Source organism: Tiliqua scincoides, chromosome 7 (genome assembly GCF_035046505.1).
Source record: "Tiliqua scincoides isolate rTilSci1 chromosome 7, rTilSci1.hap2, whole genome shotgun sequence".
In the NCBI taxonomy this organism is placed as follows: domain Eukaryota; kingdom Metazoa; phylum Chordata; class Lepidosauria; order Squamata; family Scincidae; genus Tiliqua; species Tiliqua scincoides.
This window is the reverse complement of record NC_089827.1, coordinates 25,530,520-25,550,203: the sequence shown is the minus strand read 5'-3', so window position 1 is coordinate 25,550,203 and position 19,684 is coordinate 25,530,520. Positions and strand designations below refer to the sequence as shown.

The 19,684-nt window shown below is 41.2% G+C and overlaps 1 protein-coding gene across 1 annotated transcript in view; it reads left to right on the top strand.

The window, feature by feature from the left end:
- RELN (reelin) overlaps positions 1–13,750 on the top strand; it is a 366,138-nt gene extending 352,388 nt beyond the window's left edge. Inside the window, exons 61-65 of the mRNA XM_066633734.1 lie at positions 168–387; positions 1,263–1,460; positions 2,753–2,851; positions 6,977–6,982; positions 13,654–13,750. Coding sequence (XP_066489831.1) covers positions 168–387; positions 1,263–1,460; positions 2,753–2,851; positions 6,977–6,982; positions 13,654–13,750 — 620 coding nt within the window. The remainder of the gene's footprint in view (positions 1–167; positions 388–1,262; positions 1,461–2,752; positions 2,852–6,976; positions 6,983–13,653) is intronic.
- Positions 13,751–19,684: the final 5,934 nt, after the last annotated feature.

The window sequence follows — 19,684 nt, the reverse complement described above, 5'->3', positions numbered from 1 at the left end:
AGTGCACTCTGTGTCATATTTCATGGAGAGCGTACAGAGCTTTCACATTGCCCCCATCCACGTTCAAGGACTTCATTTGAAGCCCAGGTTTTTCTTAACACACGAACATAAATTCTCAGTTACTTCAGTGCTTGCCAATGTTATAATTCTTTATGTGTTCTTTTTAGGTGATGACTGCTCTGTTTTCAGCCATGACCTTCCCAGTTATATTAAGGATAATTTTGAGTCAGCGAGAGTCACTGAAATAAACTGGGAAACCATTCAGGGTGGAGTTATAGGAAATGGGTGTGGACAGCTGGCTCCATATGCACATGGGGACTCTCTGTACTTCAATGGATGTCAGATAAGGCAAGCTGTAGCTAAGCCCCTGGATTTAACCCGAGCAAGGTAATTCTGTGTTGCTATGAATCTGAATTGCTGCTTTCATTGAATTGCTGCCCTGCTGCGCCAGTCTTGGGCTGCCTGCCAGTGCCCTGTCTGGCTGACCTCTGATGCCACCCTGTGCCTTCCCACTCACTCCTCACAGCCTGGAAAGTGGGAGGGTCCACATGTGCTGGTTCACAGCCTGGGATATTGAAATGTTTCCTCATTGGTATCTGAATGTTGCCATTTTGTTAATGTTAGCTTAGTATTCAATTATTATTTTGCATAGGCACTGACAGCAGAAGGGCATTGTTGGTAGGTGATAGCACACATCACAATGGAGGATAAGCAGCTGAATGAGTTTCTGATGGTATGGCTGACATTATTATGTCAATAATAGTGTTGCCCAAGCCTGAACAAGAGAGTAAGGGCCCAATCTTATCCAACTTTCCACCTCTCATGTAACCACAATGCACCCTCGTAGTAAAGGAACACTTATTCCCATACCTTGAGAAAGTCCCAGTGACTGCTTCTCCACCACAGGATGCAGCGCACACCCCAATAGCACAACTGCACCAGCACTGGAAAATTGGATAGGATTGAGCCCTATGTGCAGGCTTCTTGGTTGTCACCACTAAGAAGTTGGAGAAACCATCACCATCACTCTGGTGGTTACAAAGATTTTAGTTCTGCACAGAAATGTCCAGGCCAAAGAATTAACAGTGTGCTGCTGAGAAGGATTTTAAATTTCCAGTATTTAATTATCTTACTTGATAATTGCAAAGAATATTAAAGAAGGTTGGTCAGATCCTTTTGTAATAGCCACTTTTGCTGCTATAATGGTTTTACTGGTATGTAATTTTCTCTTTTTTACATCACCCTCTCCTCATTTTTTCCAGCAAAATAATGTTTGTTCTGCAAATTGGAAGCCTTTCCCAAACTGACAGCTGCAACACCAATCTGAGTGACCCAAACACTGTGGACAAGGCTGTGTTGCTCCAGTATAGTGTAAATAATGGAATTACATGGCAAGTCATTGCACAACATCAACCAAAGGACTTTATACAAGCCCAAAGAGTGTCTTACAATGTACCACTGTAAGTACCTACCAATGTTTCTTATGGCAGAAAAAGAGCATACCCGACAACTGATTAAAACAAGGGTAGAAAAGTCCCAAAACTGAAATTAATATCATATCAGCTTGGTGGAGGACGGAAGTGACAGTTTAAGGTACTACTAAAGACAACGGTTTTCTCTTGTGTACCTTTTCTCAGTGGGAGATAAGCGTTGTCACAACCAATTATTTTCTGATTCAGTACAATGTAAATGAAAAATATGGAGTCTACATTCACCCAGATCTTTTCTACAGATTACATTTTACAAAGTTACCTATAAGTTCATTCACATTATATTGACAAACAAATATTTTAATTATGGTTTTCGTTATTTGTACAAGAAGCAAATAACCCTTTATAACACTTTCCTGGTATTACCCACTGAACACAATAGAACTTACTTCTAAGTAGATGTAGTAGTGCATGTCTTTTCAGAAGTAAAAGTCACATTTTGGTCAGTGGAACTTACAACCAGGAAAGTGTGTATAGGATTACATCCCAACACCCTTATCCTATTCAGGGCCTATAGCAGGAGATCTTGTAATCTGCTGCCGCAAACCCCATCCCTTTGGCACAAAAGCTGTGCTACCACCATGCACTTCAGAGCTACTGGTGCAAATGGCTGGAGGCTCCATGCATGAGCTGGTGGCTCAGAGATGCCCCACCAGAGCTGATGAGAAGGTGGTGAGGGAGGTAGGGGAACAGCACACACCAAAATCCTATTCCCCCTTTTCCTGGCCAGTGCCCCCTGATGCTTCTCGGACTTACACCACCTAAATAGCTGACCCATTGGTGGCCAGGTGGTAAATAAAAATTATTTTCACTTACCTCGCCTGGGACATCTAGTCTTTCCCCTCCCCACCATTGCATGCAAAGACCGCTTTGTTGGCACCACTGCATTGCTGATGCTGGTGGTTGATAAGATTGGGCTGCCAGTCATATTAACACACAGTTATTGTGTGTTGACAAATTTTGACTTTCCATTACAATGTGATCTTGGATTGTTTGCAATTAAGCATGTGTTGCATCTGGATTTTGTTTACTGTTTACTGTCAAATACATTGTTAAACTTTGTGCCCTGAGTATTTTGGAATCATCTACCAATAACAAAGAGAAGACCCTAAGAGCTAGAAACAATTAACTCCAGGCTGCATTTTCACAATTCTAGCACATATCTGAGGACCTCAGGAAGGGCCTCAAGGATAACCCATAACGCATATGCTGTATATGTTGCTTTTTCCCTCCCTAAACTGATGCCCTGTCTATATCTTTAGGGAGGCACGAATGAAAGGAGTGTTGCTTCGCTGGTGGCAGCCCCGCCACAGTGGCACAGGCCACGATCAGTGGGCTCTGGACCATGTAGAAGTTGTTCAGTGAGTATAAAGAATCATCTCATATCACCACCACCCCTGTCTTAGAAAGTAATGATATTGTTCCAGCATAGCACAAAGGTTAAAATCATTAGGAACTATTCCTGTTTGCAGTAAAGTCCCTTTTTGGTTTACAACTTTCCCTGGCTTTTGAGGTCAGCTGCAGGGTAGAGGAATGCATCATACACTGTGAAATACAGGAGAGAAAATAGGAGATTTAAACTGTTTTTGGAGACCAGTGCACACCTTGTGAATTAATGCCTTATGCTATGTATGTTCAGCAATTATATGTTAGCAAGTCAGAGGCATCATGAGGGTTTGTGTCTCCCAGAGCGAAAGGTCATTGCATCACTCCCATGATGGACCTACACCCGTACCATACCATACAGAATAAATTACAATATCATATGCACAACCTAAATGCAAAGGCATCACTAGGGTTGGAGTCACCCTCATTCACTCTATTTATTTTAATATATAACACTACAGGTCACCCAACAAATGACTTGATGTAACAAACTTGATGGCACTCGCACAACTAAGTAAGAGCCCAATCCTATGCATGTCTACTCAGAAGTAAGTCCCATTATAGTCGATGGGGCTTACTCCCAAGTAAGTGTAGATAGGATTGCAGCCTAAGAGTTCTAGTATTCTAGCTACTAGAGCAAGAGTTCTAGCTCAACTTTTACTATAAGCTGACTTATACTAAACCCTCATTGGTTCCCTGCTGTGTCATAATAACACCTCGTTTGCTCTTGGAACAATCAGTCTCATTGATCAGTTTTGAGTTAAGAAAATCCACTCTTTGTTACATAAGGCAGTTATGTCTTCCTTTTCTGGGTGTGTGTTCATAAGTTTTGATAGAATACAGATATTTCAACATGGTTTGTTGCATTCTGCATGAAATTCCACATTGTATGATGTAAAACATGATGGTATGATTCAAAAATACTAAGATTTCACAATTTTGGTTAGTAGTGGTATCTCACACACACACACCCCCAAGTGCATAACCAGGTGTGATCCATGCCCCCCTTAGCAACGCCACTGTAGCAAGTACATCTGACATGCATCATTTGCAGCGCAATACAAAATAGCAGTCTATGTTGCTCTTTACAGAGTAATACTGTGTGATCGAGTTGGGCTTCCACATTACTGTCTAATACTTTATTCATTTCCTTTTTTAGTAAGCAAGATGCTGTTCAGAAACAGGGTTCACCTGAGCAGGTGTCCATGAGTAGAAAGCACTATATTTGTTCCCCTGACACTATCTTCCCATGTCAAACTGTCTTTGCACTGTTGATTCTCCCCTTGGATAAAATGGGTCTCACTCTCAGAATAACCAGTTTGTGCTGTTCTACATCACAGAAAGATGATCTACTTTCTCTAACAACTTAGTTCCTGTAAAACTGAAATTCTAGTGTCATGACGGGCTGGGATTCATCGCTACAGTGGTTGACAGAGAGAGGTGTGCTTTCCCAATAGATAGCTTCAAATTATTATTCATTATTTTATTTACTAATAAAATTAGTTATTTTACTGAAAACCTGTAACAACTTGGCCTGATGGAAATGCAAACTTAGCTTACATCCTCAAAACTATTTTTGGCTCTTAAGCTACTCATTTCTTGATTCACATTTAAATTAGGGCTGAAAACATTAATGAGTAGAGTATTTGATTTTCAGCTTTTAACAAAAGCTTTATTTGGGAAAGACGCTCATAGCACTCTTGATGTGCAGATCCCAATCATTTAAAATCAAATCGTAACTAAGTCGGATATCTTCAGATCTTGGAAGGGATAGATTGCCCTAGGATATGTGTGTATGTGTGTGTGTTGTTTTTTTAAATAATCAGTAGCACATTTTCAGCTCCATTTGTTGGGCAGGGTCTGCCTCTTCAAAGATAGGCTTGCAACTCTACTCAGAAGCTTTGTCTACTTCAAAATGCTGTCGCACACCTCTCAATGGATGATGTGTGATGGTACAAACCAATTCTGCTGATTTTATTTCAATGGCACTGACTGACAGTTTGTGTCCCAATTCAATTCAAGGTGCTGATGCTTATTTTAAAGCCCACGTGCCCCATTGGCATGGCTGCATCAGTGCTGAAAAGTTGGATAGAATTGGGCCCTCAGTCACTATTAACTGGATCAGAACTACTGTGTTTTAGGATGATTACCCAGATTGTTTTAAAAAAAAGAATCCTATCTGAATTAGTTGAGAGGATCTGTTATCACTAATAGCCTCAAAATGTCAATTATACCATTAAGCATTAGTGTTTAAATGTAGCTGTTGTTGGCTGTATTAAGGCAAGGCAGGATATTGCCTTTAAAAAACAAAAGAAACCACTTTGGTTTATTGACAGCCCTGATTTAAATGAGTAGTAGACAATAGCAACTCAGATTATTGCATCTCCAGTTAGTCCTACTCTATTTTGCAGTGACAGGCACCTGCTTGCATGGCTTCTGTGCCTACCCCAGAGTATGGTCCTTCACCCAACGCTAAGTAATTATTCATGCTTGGCTGCTGTTTTGTTTTTTTTAATACACCTTGCTAGGTTCTGCCTCCACAATATAAAAATTTGAATCTGAAGTAGAATAAGATAGACCTTATTTTTGACTTGCCTGGCCCTGAGCATTTGCCTTGGCATGGAAAAGACGGGGTATAAATTTTTTTTCAAATTTCTACATAAGTGCATTCACATGATTTGTCTTTCAGAAAACAAAGATCCTAGTTCATGATAAAGGGTATATGTCCAGATAAGGAGGGCATGTGCATCCAAAGTGCCTCCTACGGTTCTTGGATGGACAGATTCCAGGGTCCAAAGAACCAAGCAACAAGTTCTGCACACACAGTGAAAGTTTAGACTTGTCCTTCTCAAACATAACCTTCTCATGCTGCATTGCAAATCTCTTTTGAAGCTGAGAAGCGTTTCAGCGCAGTTTGTGATATATAGCATGGTCTGCCGCTCAAAGAGAAAAAGTCGCAAGTCCCACTAGGCTTGCCATTGAGTGTGCCTAAGGTCGCTGTTAGATCTTAGCCAATATGAGAGAGATCAGGCGACGCTAAGTCTCAAAGCAGTGGCATACCTAGCGCCACTGGTGCTCTCATCAACTCACTGCTGGCTGCTGGAAGCCATGAGTAGACCTGCCCTCTATAGAGCTTGCCTGGTGGAAGCCAAGTCCACCCAGCAGAAATTTCCTCTATTACACAATTGTTAAAAGGCCAGAAGCCCTAAAGTTGAAAGGTTGGCCACTCCTGCTCTAGAACCAACTCTATGTGCATGTCAGTTCTTCCCTAATCACACTACCTGCCTGCTGCACTGTGGAACCACACACTCTTTTCTGCGCTTACATCACAAAGTACCATTTTGTTGTGAAGACAAATTAAACTCTGGTCAAATATTATTAATAGCTGAAGGACGAGGCTTTGTCACCGCTTCCTTGTGCCTTCGTTATTCTCATCAGAATGTTAATTGTGATAAAGGAAAATGCAAACAGCCCCAAAATTCTTATTACAATATTAACTGAATCATGCAAAACCATAATATTATGACTACGGGCTTAGCATGCTGTTCATCTTTCCATAACCATCACGCTTCTCATGATTAAGATAATTTCAGATTTTGACATAAATTATTTTTAAAGATTTATGTTGCAAAGAATCTTGTGTATTTTCTTTCCAGCAATATTTTGCTATGAATTATGTCGTCTAGAAATAACGACGCACAGTCATTTAGATAACTGTCTTCTTTTGCTTCATTTCTTAGTAGAGAGCCATTTTTATATGTTTAGTTGAGGAAAGATCTACTCCAACCTAGAAAAGAAACTGTTAAAATATTGCAGCATTATATGAACTTTCCCATTGTTTATATCAGCTTTCAGTGTGATGCAGGATGTATTTTTAGAATTATTTATGATATTTGTAAAATTATGTTGAAGTATATAAACATTTTCTATAAAATCGGAGAGTAACTTGTTCAATTTTTATTTTCAAAAGAGATGAAAAATCCTATATTGCTTCTAAACCTCATCAGGCTTTTATGACTAATCACAGTGCTGCATGCATTGAAATACATTTTCTAATTTGTGTTGTATTTCATTATTTGCTGTCATTGGTTTTACACTAGAGTAAGGTAAGTAATTTCAGTACTGCAGTATCCATGCAGCCATTATACTTTTAAAATCGTTCATATCATTAATGCTGATATTGTGATACAAAGCCGAAACCCATCAGGGTCAGTTGTACCCTTAACAATGCAGGTGTGAACTCCTATTCCTGAAGGCCAATATTCTGAATTCTTTGGAGCTCTTTGAACCTGCAGGCATTTGAGACTTGGCAAGAGGTATTCAGAATGCTACTGAATGCCTCCCTCACTGAGTCTCATAAAGGTTTGAACATTTCAGAAGGCAAACATATAGACTCATACCAAGCAATTTCTTATCTACAAATCAGAGCAAAGGAGGAAGTAGGATCTGACCTGGATGCCTATAATCCATTTTTAATTTACAAAGGCAATAAGAAGATAAACAGATAAATCTGTAACAGATAAAAGTATTTGAAGTGTGCCTCCATTACCCAGGAGTGTACTTTATAGTGAAATATGCAAGTCTCCTGTTCAAGAGAAATAAGGACCCAGTTCTACCCAACTTTCCACTGCATTCCAGCTGCAGTGCAGCCCTTTGGTAAGGGAACAAATGTTCCCTTACCAGAAGCTTCTATGACTGTCCCCCTCCACTGCAGGATGCAGTTCACACCCTATTGGCACGGCTGCGTTGGTGCTGGAAAGATGGATAAGATTGGGCCCAAAGACTCTCCCACTCCTACCAAACATACTAATTAGTTACTCATTTTGTAAAATACAAAATATTCATTTTGTATTTAGGGACAGAAGTATATGTCAGACCTGACCAGCTTCTTACTTGAAACTCTGAAACCTGTGATTTCTGGATGGTGTAATAGCCATCCAGGCTATTATACAACACTGGTCAGCCCAGGAAACATCTTGAAAGTTGAGAAGGGCAGCAAGTCAGTGAGCCCCCACCCCATCTTTCTGCTACCCTCTCCAGCATACTATTCCAGTAGACCCTCTGATCCACTTCTGGCTTTCTGAAAGTCACCTCAGAAGAGAAATGGGGCAGAAGCAGCCCCCAGAATGAAGAAGGAAAAAAAGCAACTCTGGCTCCAGATCATTTCTCCCCACCCACCCAGTGCTTATGAAGCACCAAGTGGGCAAGGACAGGTGACCTGGAGTCTTCCCCATCTTGCCCTCACTTATTTAGAGCTTTGATGTACAGCTTCCCTCCTCTGCAATGCTTCCGTTTTGAATGAACATGCGCCATGCCTGTTCGTTTGAAAGATAAGCTATGCAGAGGAGTGATATATATATTAGAGACGGTACCAGGTAAGTGAGGACAAGGGGGGGAAGGGGCCTCTCTCTCCCCCTCCTTTATTCATGCAGGGTTGCTTGCTAACCCTCCCCATGCTCATTTGCCAATCCTTCCCCATCTCCCCAGGGGGTGGGCATGTGTATGCACATATGGGGCGACAAAATAGTGGGGCAGTTCAGGGGTTAGGGAGGCACAGGCTCACCGCTGTTATTACACAGAGAACTCTCCTACTTGGGAGCTGATCCATACTGTCAGAGATTCCAGCCTTTGATCAACAAGCACTATTTTTCTGCTCTTGCTGATTATCAATGCCTCTCATCAAGCTGAGAATCTACTGGAGCAGCAGTCACCAAACCGAAGATCACTGTGTGCTGGAAAAGCCTTACCCAGCATGAATGGAACTTACCTTTCCACCAGGGAGCCTCTTCTCTGCACTGCTGATCACCCCTAACCCTCACACCAGCCAGCTGTGTCTGCCCAGAAATCTGGGCGCAAAGCCTGCTGGAGCGACAGAACCAGAAAGTGGCTGAGAAGAAAGCTCCCTGGCATAACGGTAAGCTCTGTTCTCGCCAGGGAAGGACTGCAGCGGGCATGAGATCTGGCGCGCAGGCCAAGGTTTGGTGTCCACTGTGCTAGAACAAGAAATGAAATTACACCTTATACCTAGAGGTGTTTGTTTCTGGTGAGTAAGATAGGAATACAGCCTAAGCCTTAATGAATACAATAGGCTTACTTATGAGTAAAATAATTACACTATTTTCAAACACTTCTATCTTTTTAAATTCAAAGGTGACTCTAAAGAAGCTTCAGTAAAATAGAATTGTTTCATGTCGGGTAAAAGATGCTTCCATGCCTGAGTTCATTCTGCTTTTCCCTGCAGATAAAATCAGTGTTTAATTAGAGGCTGAACCACGAAAAACTACCACCATTATATGGCTATAACTTCCTAAATCCAACAGCAGAAATAATGGCTGCTTATGATAATTGCTGTTGGACTAAAAATGTCATTCGTCTTTATCTACCTTTCTTTATCTGTCACAATTCTCAGTGACATGGTATAGTATGATCTTACTGTAGGAAAATGATAGCTCCAAATAACATGTAGGCCAGTACCTCCTAAACTTACCTGGCTGGTGATGCCCCATTCGAGCTCTGGACCCAGAAGTAAGTGCCAATGACATGACATGCTGATGTGATAACATTAGCAACACTTCTGGGTCACAGCAAAAAAAGATACAAAAACTATGTTAAAAGGTCCAAAGAGAGCAAGTGGGCCCTTCCGCGCCTCTGCAGGCATCCTAGCTTGCCACACCAGACTTTGACAGGGTGACACAAAGTGCTGTAAAACACATTGCTCCAGCACATTGCATCGGACTCACACTGTAGGTTGTTTCTATACAGCCAATAGTCTTGAACTAACTCCAATACTTGTTACAGCTTTGCACCCTTTCCAAGTTCACTGTTTTCAGTATCTTGACCAAAAATTTAAAAATAATTATAAATGTAGAGGGTCTGGTGAATGGTCTGAGTTCACAAGGCACTGTTCCAGTGTAAAGCTATAGAGGTCTCTCACCTGGCGAGTGCCTGGGGCCCCACACAATTCCACTGGGCCTTCCAAAGGAAGAGCAGGATTGCAGTGCTGTGTCAGACACAGAATTCCTGTATGCACAGTTGACAGTTATTTCAGATGGAGGAAGCAATCTCCAAAGGTATGTAGGTGTGGTCTGACATTCTCAATGGAGAAGCTTTTGCTCATTCCACTCATTAACCATCACTCAGTTGAGGTGTAGCTCTTTATGTTTGGCAGCTGGGAGAGTATATTTCTTCATAGCCTAAGCTGGTGGTTCCTAAACTAGGGGCACATGGATGTTCCTGAGGGCCGCAGGAAGGTCTTTTTATTTATTATTGTTTATTATTTCTGAAGACACAGCTGCCAGTTCTTTAGCTGGACTTGGCGCTGACTACTAGTCAGGCCTAGGACATTGTAATATATTTACAAATAATGTGTGCTGAACCAAGCAGGTGGCTTTTTGAATTTGACCCATAGTAATTTTGCCAATATTCAGATGCTTTAAATGTGATTCAATTGTTTTTGGGACTGCACCTGATGTGCCAATTACCACTGGGATAAGCACTGCTGGTTTCTGCCATAATCTTTGGATTTCGGTTTTTAGATCCTGATATATACTGATTTTTTCATATTCTTTTTAATCAATCCTAGTATCGCCCGGTATTGCTATGTCAATGATGGTCACTTTATTTTCTTCTATTATTATTTTTATTATTTTCATTATTATTATTGAACATATACCAACTCTGTGGATCACCTGGCAGAGAGAAAAACTGCATTTAGAGTCACAGTCAAAAAAGTCTGGAAGACACTGGAAGCAGTAAATTACTTCAGGATAGCTGTGTCATGTTAAACCAGAAAGTCATATTTTTGCATGACCAGGCCAGCACCAGAGACCTAGTGCTCACCAAGGTGGTAACCTGGACTGGTGGTAACCTGATGCCTGGACTATATCACTGTAGACCAGTGGTTCCCAGATGTTTTCCCCTGATCTACTGGGTCATTGGCCATAGCTCCCCATTAGGGCTACAATCCTAGATGTTGTATAGGGCTGCTGGTTTTTCACGAGGATTCCACAGCTCCCCTGGCTGGTTTCTGCAGTTCACAGTTTGGGGAACCGCTGCTGTTGACTGTAGGTGGGGCCTCAAGAGACTGAATGCAAAACAAAAAAATCACTCTACAGAGAAAACTACTTTGTCAGGGAGAAGAGTAGGCTAAAATTTCCCTGCCAGACACTTAGTTTTCTTTACCGAGGGAACATTTTGCTTGGAAGAACATTTAGTCCTGCTCACTAGTGCACTCTGAAACCATCTCACTCCCTCAGTGACCACTAGACCTAAGACTCATCCTTATTTTCCAAAACAGTTAGGCTTGCCAAACTGAGAGAACAGCATCTTAATTTAAACTTTTGTTTGGAGTTTGGCACAAATGGTCATACTCTAAACTAGTACCTCATTATTTGAAAATTAAATCATTTTCAGTGTAGTGAGATCCTGAAGGTATTCTAAATTGTTCTGAAGAAGTCAGACTTCTGTTGCATAGCAGATACTTATTGCCCAATTCTGTAGTGAAAATGGTGGAGTTCCCTGCATAGCTAAACCAGCAGCATCCAGTCGCTGGCAAGAGTGGCAGAGCACCTAACCAAGAGAAAAAGGCTCCTCCAAGGCCCCTATTGTAAGGCAGGGCTAATGTAAGGTAGGATCCTATTTATCCTACCTATCCTATCCTATTATCTGTGTTGGTTCAAATACACCACCAGTTCAAGGGAAGGTCAGTCACTTCTGCAGCACCATGGATGCTGGGCTCCGATTCTAGCTGTGGAGCAGGGTCATCAGCAGGAATATTATGCCAGCCTGAAAACCTCATTTCTCATCCTGTGTTGTGCTGGGGCAGTGCAGCAATTCACAGATCTTATGCTCAACAGTTTTGTTTTGAGATAGTCACACCCCTTATTTTCTCAACTGATAGGCTGTGTGAGCTTTTCAAAAGTGTCTACCAGATGAAGGCCTGTTCAGAATTGTTTTTATATTGATCAGCCAACCAACCACACCCGTCCTGGCATCCACTCACATGACGAAGCATAATGTGTGAACCAGGGCACTCTAGATATGGCTTGCAGCAATTCCTGCAATTGCAGATGAGTAAAAGTGCCATTGAAATAACAGCATTGCAATGACCACATCCTTTACCACCCTGTTCGCAGCATATGCTGTTTGTCCACCAAAAAGAAGCAGGGCCACTTTGTGTGCATTGACTAGCACAAGTGTGTTCTTGCTTTCATTAATCTCTACTCTCAGCATTAATGAGAGTACTCTCATATACCTACAAAGTGGACAATATTGGGATGCAGGATGGAGGACAAAAGGATTTCCTCTGAGATGTAATGCATCTCTGCACCCACCCCATCTCCAGTTTTCCTGGTCAGTGGAAGATTAGCCACCCTGTGACAGGATAGGGCTAGATTTTGTTCTCCTCTCAACTTTGTTCTCTGCCATAATCATTAATAGTTGCCATTCACTAGCAGGGTGCATTCAAGGATACAGTTGCTGTTCAAAGTATGATCTGACTACCCATCACTTGTGATGCCAGTGTCAGGGTAGGTTTGTCCACAACTCAGTGTCCCTTCATTGCCACTTACAGAAATGAAGGTCAGTCATTGAATAATATGGGAGAGAGTAAAGTGGCAGTGTTCATATAGCATCTAGTCTGATTGTGGGAAAAAGTGTGCACAGCCCTGGGCATAACCAAACTAAGGAACTAACTTTATACATGTATAAGGGCATTGTCTAATAGCAATGCCCACTGGTGGTCAATTGCTGTTTTGACAGGAAGGTCCCTTGTAACAGAATTAACACAAGTTAGGCTTTTCGAATGGGTACATATTACTGGCGTATGACCTTTGCAACAAGTGCCAACGCTTATCTTAGGATTTCTGTACTTAAACAAAGAAACTGCAAATGCCAATTTTAGCAAGACTGGAATTGAAATTTGCCAAATTGGAATTCATTAACCAATTTCTCAGGACTGTGATGGCATTTCTCAGGACTGGAATATGAACTATGAGTTTAGCACAACAAAAAGTAAATAGCTTTCTATCTATGTACTTTGTCCATGACTGTATTCATGCTCCACCTATCAGGGTTTGTTTTGTGTTCCCAATATCTTGTTCCCACCCTCGTAACTGGGTCTGTCCTCTAGTAGTGTATTTCTGTGTATGTATATGCATGTGTCTACCAGCCAAGAAAGATATACAGACCAATCACCCTATTTCTCACCAGTCACAGCATGCCACGCCACCAACAAAGCACATGCTGCATGCTGTGGTGGGGAGGAAATTCAGATGGCCAGTGATAAGTAAAAAATTTTTTACTTACCTCCCAGTAGACCACCTTATCACCCATGGGTCTTCTTGGGCATATGTCAGCTATTTTGCTGATGCAAGTCCTAAGAGAGGAAGGAGGGTAGGTCCAGGCTGAGAAAGGGTATCTGGTATGTGTAACTACTGCAGAGACCCACCCACTCTTGCCCTCGATTCGCTTCCTGGTTTGGCCCACTCTTTGTCCCAAAACTCCCCTGAACAGCCCCCCCTTCACCTTTTCTGCACCAGCAGAGAATCTGGGCAGTTCTGGTGTGGACATGAAATCTCTGGGTGTATGCTAATAGCAGCAGCAAAGCTACTAATTCAGAGTAATATGAGTTTTGCATAATTTTGTAGATTTGCAAATGATAATTTAAAATGTCTGTTGGTGGAATACAAACTGCAGCCTTTGCACTGGGGAAGCTCTTTGCTGCATATATACAACAGAACCTTAAGTTATTCTCTTCCACCCTCTTTCCATTGAACAGCACTCGCAAACAAAATTACATGATGAATTTTTCACGGCAACATGGGCTCAGGCATTTCTACAACAGAAGACGAAGGTCACTTAGGCGATACCCATGAAGAACAAGATATTTCTTTTATTTCTCCTCCCAACCTGTGATGTGTCGCTTTCCATTCCTTTCAATCTAGCACTGCGGTCTGGTATATCAGGACATTTTCTTGATGAATATTTTGAAAGCCTCCATCAAGACAGAGCGTAACACCACTTTTTTCACACTGTGATCTAATGAGAAGTGACTTATTTTCTCATAGGTAAATGTTTTTAAATGTTGATGTGTCTGTGGAAAATTGTGATCTATTGTAATACCAGTTACAGTGGCAGTATTGGAAGTAAGCAACTGGCTCTGTTTTCAACAGGAAGAAATAAACAAGCAAGCATACATTTAAGCACAAAAGACTTTTCATATTTTCTGTCAAACTACAATATTAAGTACAAGATTTAACATTCTCATCACATAGGTATTTAAATGCACTGTATTTCAGCTCTGTATCATATTTTATATGATTAAGTTATCATTGTTTGTCTCCTTTTTATTATCTTCTACAACTCAACATGTTGGCACTGTATTTACTTGTTATAACAATTTTGCTGCTGATTTTTGGGGCTACTTACAGTCTAAAGCTACATGTGAAGCAAACTGAAATGCCTAATCAAAAATAATTGCTGAAGTGGTTGTACAAGATATTGATGTCCTTCATTCTTACTCTTTGATATGTCTGTTGGTTATTGTTGTTTTGTGGACAAAAAAAATACTTAACATTTGAACCTTTTCTACTAAGCAGCTGTGGATAAACCCCCTTCCCCTTCAGACAAGCACCCTCTCCCCATTTCCTTATCCATTCTCTGTGGATGATTTACTTACAATAACTGCCATTTGGTCTCTGTAGTAATAGAGTGATTTGTAAACAGTGAATGTTTCTTCGTGTTTCTTTGTGGTTTGTTTCGATTGCGGGTCACGTTTGTATTTTCTGACCATGTTGTACCTACACCAGCAACATAAAGACCCTACAGCCCTAAATTATCTGTTATCATGACTAAAACATATTTCACTATTCAGTGAACCAAGCTAAAAATCCCATGCTTCAATAAAGATGATGTCAACAAGTGATTTTGTGACCCATTTTTGACAGCCCTGAGGGAAATGGGAGTGATTGCAAGTTATACATACCATAACATGTTAGAGCTACAGTATTCCTATCCAAAAAACACCGAAGAGCATGTGTCACAAGAGGAAGTGATTACAGTTACTTCTGAGACAAACCCATTTTTGCACAATGTAGGGGGAAAAGTGTACAGTGGCAGAAATATTTGACTGAAAAACAAGTGTGGTTACCCTGCTCAAGTGAAGTATTCAAGAGGTGGACAAAATTTCCAGAGACCTGGAGCAACTTTAACAAAATGGGAGCCAGATCATGATTAACATTGAGCATCATCAAGTAATTGTAGTTTATTCTTTCAAGAGAATAGTTTGTCAGATTGCTCCAAGGGGCCTAGTGATTGTGCCCTGGAAGTCAGACTCAGCCCTCAAACAATAGACAGCATTGGCTGTCAGTACTTTTTATCATTTATATAACTCACAGGGTGCCACACACATACCATATGCTCAGCGCACTTGTTGCCTTTTTCTTCTTCCTACTCGATCAATAAACAACGATATCAGCTGATACTAATGGCTAATGAAGGATACCATTATCTATATTTGCCACACTGTAAAAAAAGAAGTGCACTATAAAACACGATAATCTTATCTGCTGCTATTACAATTTGGCCCAGGTAACCAGGAAGTTGATTCAGTTTATTGTCCACCCTGACCTTTTGCAGATTTCTTGTTCTACAATGCAGTATTGTATTGAGAAAAGCATAACTGCCGCATGACATTTTGCTTTTAATTGGAAATATGCACAAACCCTTTACTATGGATAGAAATGTGCTTCCAGTGAGTAAGATAGGTTTACAACCTAATGGGCTTACTACTGAGTAAGATAATTAACATTATTTTCAAACACCTCTAGCTATGGAAATATTTATTTTATTATTCAAGGATATGTTGCATATTGTTCAAGTGGAGCAACTATGCAGTTAAACATAATGTTAAACTCACCTGCTAAGAACTGACAAGATTTTGGCACTTTCCTACAAAAGAACAAGTCCAAGCAGCTGCTAGTCAGAAACACAATAGACCAGTGGTTCTCACACATTTAGCACCAGGACCCACTTTTTAGAATGAAAAGCTGTCAGGACCCACCAGAAGTGATGTCATCTCCAGAAATGACATCATCAAGCAGGAAAATTTTTAACTATCCTAGGCTATAATCCTACCCATGCTTACCCAGGAGTAAGTCCCATTTACTTTCATTGTTAAAAGCATATACAGAGTAGCCTGTTAAAAGTACAAACCTGTAACATTTTCCCCAGTGCAGTCACATGCCATGGCAGCATCAAGTCTAAAATATTAAAAACAAAATTTTGAAATTAATGGGGACCCACCTGAAATTGGCTCATGACCCATCTAGTGGGTCCTGACCCACAGTTTGAGAAACACTGCAATAGACACAAGAAGCTTCATTCTAATAGTATTCTTCAGCCTTGAGGTCAGGTCATGAAACCTCAGTTGTGGGGTCGCAGCAACTTATTGAAACAAAATAGGTTGAAGACCACTGGACTAGAGCACCACCAGGTAAAGGGGGAGGCATCTGGTGAACCCCTACAAGCACCAGGAGAACGGGTCCCAGTCCTGCTCAGGTTTTTAGCATTTGTGCTCAAATAACTTTCACTAGTGCCAGGCTTCATAGCAACTCTTTCTGCTCTAATAAGAATATTTGGTTACAGTGAACAGTGCTGGAAGGGCATTACAAGGGTGGAGAGTGGGAGGATAGGGTCCTGGGAGAGGGGCAGGATGAACAGTGGGTCCTTATTATTTATTTATTGGGGTTGTGGCATGAAAAACATTGAAGACCACTGCACTATAACATCAGCTGATCATTTTGGGCTCTCAGGTGTCTTGCATCTAGATTCCAGTTTGCTACAGAGAAAGGGTCATTTGTAGTGACTAGAATCCTACTATTAAGATGTTATCTGATGGAGACTACCAACATATTTTGATGAGACAGCAAGGCTAAAACCCTGCTTCCTTTGTGGAAAGCAGATTCCAGGGCAGAGTACCCTCTCTTCCCTGCTTCATACTACTACTGGCACTGGGGTTGTAATCCTATACTGTACTCACTTACCTGAGAGTAAGCCCATTGAACTCAATGGGATTTTCTTCTAAGAGAACATACATAGGATTGTGCTGTGAGTGAGCTTTCTGGCATGCTGCCATCCGGTATTTACCTCAAGCCAAGGCTTTTCTATGGTCCTATAACCTGATCATCTTCCATGTTCTGTGCAAGCCCAGTTCCTGCTTCTGCTGAGAGTAATCTCTGCAATGCGGGGGGGAGGAACAAGCTTTTGGCCCATGTCAGCATGATGTAGTATTTTGGCATGGCCGTGGCTCACCCAGCACAAGTGTAGCATAGAGGAGGAAGGGAGAATTCTGATGGCTTTTATGAGGCGACTCTCTGCAGCATGGTCTCCCCATGCACACTGCAGCCCAAACATCTGCTCAAGAAAAGAAAAAAAAACTCAGAATGGTTCTGATCTGATGACGTAGGCCCCCACTGTGGAGAAGGAAGTTCTCCCTCTTCAAGCTGACACAAGAAAATGTATTGAGCTCTATGGAAAAAGAAACTGCCAACACATGCGCATTTATTCATGAGTAGGCAAATGTGCCTCATCTCTTCTTGAAGTCCAGGCAAAGGGCCTGCAGAATGGTCCAAATCCAATGAACATGTAGCTCAACAAATGCTCCAGAAGGTGGCCCCCCACTGTAGTAAAAAGGATAAAAACAGAGGCTTGAGCAGCAGGTAAAGTGAAACTTTTTTTTAGTCTTGTAAAGGTAGGTGGGTCCAATAGAGAGACATTTTAAAAAGTGGGTCCTGGTGCTAACAATTTTGGGAACCATTGATTTAGAGGCAAAAATTTTGCATTGATTAACTCCAATTAGATCAAAATGACAAAAGAAATTCTCTTATAAATTCACAAATCATCTTACTGTAGTAATACTCTTACTTCTGAAACCAGGGCAGTTTTGTGCATCTGTCATATTTTTAATGTGTAACTTTTTCATTTTACACTTCTGCTTTTACTGCTATTAAGGTATGCAGGCAACTTGCACGGCAATTGGCAATACCAGCTGGGATAGTAAGCTCAAGCCTTATATAAATGAAAGGGACTTGTGAAATACTAATTGATTTCAAATGAGTGCCCAAGACACAGGACTAACAGATGGCCTTTGTTTTACAGCATATTTTACAGCAATCTCATATTCTACACATTATGTCCCAGACCCAATAGAACATAGTTAGTATACCCAATCAGAACATTATTGCTCCATAAAAGTTTTCCCATTTCAAATACCTCTGTTCCACACCATTCAGCAAGACAGGCAGCACATCTGCACAGTGTTTCATCCTTTCAGAGTGTTTATTTGATAGCCCTATATCCAAAGTGTCTTCAATTAGCAGACAGCTGACAAAAGATTCTTTCCTGAACATCAAATTTGTCTAATTCAGTATGTTAAAAATGCATCTGTTTCTCAACCTGACAACTCTTAACCCTTAATACTGCAACAACTCTTACGGCCCAATCCTATCCAATTTTCCAGTGCCAGTGCAGTAGCGCCAATGGGGTACACTCTGCATCCTGTGAGAGGCCTCCTCCAAGGTAAGGGAACGTTTGTTCCCTTATCTCAGGGCTGCATATGTTCTTAAGAACATAAGAACAGCCCAACTGGATCAGGCCATAGGCCCATCTAGTCCAGCTTCCTGTATCTCACAGCAGCCCCATCAAATGCCCCAGGGAGCACACCTGAAAACAAGAGACCTGCATCCTGGTACCCTCCCTTGCATCTGACATAGCCCATTTCTAAAATCAGGAGGTTGCACATACACAACATGGCTTGTACCCCGTAATGGATTTTTCCTCCAGAAACTTGTCCAATCCCCTTTTAAAGTGATCTAGGCCAGATGCTGTCACCACATCCTGTGGCAAGGAGTTCCACAGACCAACCATATGCTGAATAAAGAAATATTTTCTTTTGTCTGTGCTAACTCTCCCAACACTCAATTTTAGTGGATGTCCCCTGGTTCGGGTGTTATGTGAGAGTGTAAAGAGCATCTCTCTATCCACTTTATCCTTCCCATGCATAATTTTGTATGTCTCCTTGTACAGCCACCTTGCAGCAGTCAACACTAGCGGAACATGAGTTTCACCAGTGGGGCAGCCCAGTAGGGTTGGGCTGTTAGTCTGTGGCAGCAAAACAAACCACAAGTGTTATGGCCTCTTAAAGACTCATACCTGTCTTATGGCATGAATGTTCATAGGCAAAGCTTGCTTCTTTAAACTGCCTACTTTAGTCATCTGGTATTCTCTTACCTCTGAAAGATCATGTCACAATAAATATGTTTGACCACAAGATGCTACAGGACACTCATTCTGTATCTTACAAGGCTTGGCTGGTATTTTAAATCCACACTACGATGGCATTGATAAGTTCACCTTGTGCTGTGCAATGACTCATACGTATTGCATAAAGACAATTCAAGCATGTCCATGAATTACACATTTCTGGCTAACTTATTACAACAGTATGTGAGCACTTAAGTGAGAGGCAAATGCAGATTAGAAAACCAGGGGAGGCTTAGTATCAGTGCCTTTGTCCTTACCCTTTTTAGCTTACGTATGAAGAGCGTTAATAGAAGCCAGAAGAGTGTGGCTGCCACGCAGGTGCATGTCAGTGTTATTAGCTCCAAGTTTGAGCTCTCTGAAATTCCTGGAAAAATCAAGCAACAAATGTTTTTATAAATAACAAGTTTCTTTTAACATCTGGCACTTAACATATATTGAAGGAAGATTACACAAGAGAGCAGCTTCATCTCAAAGGTTTTTAATTGAAT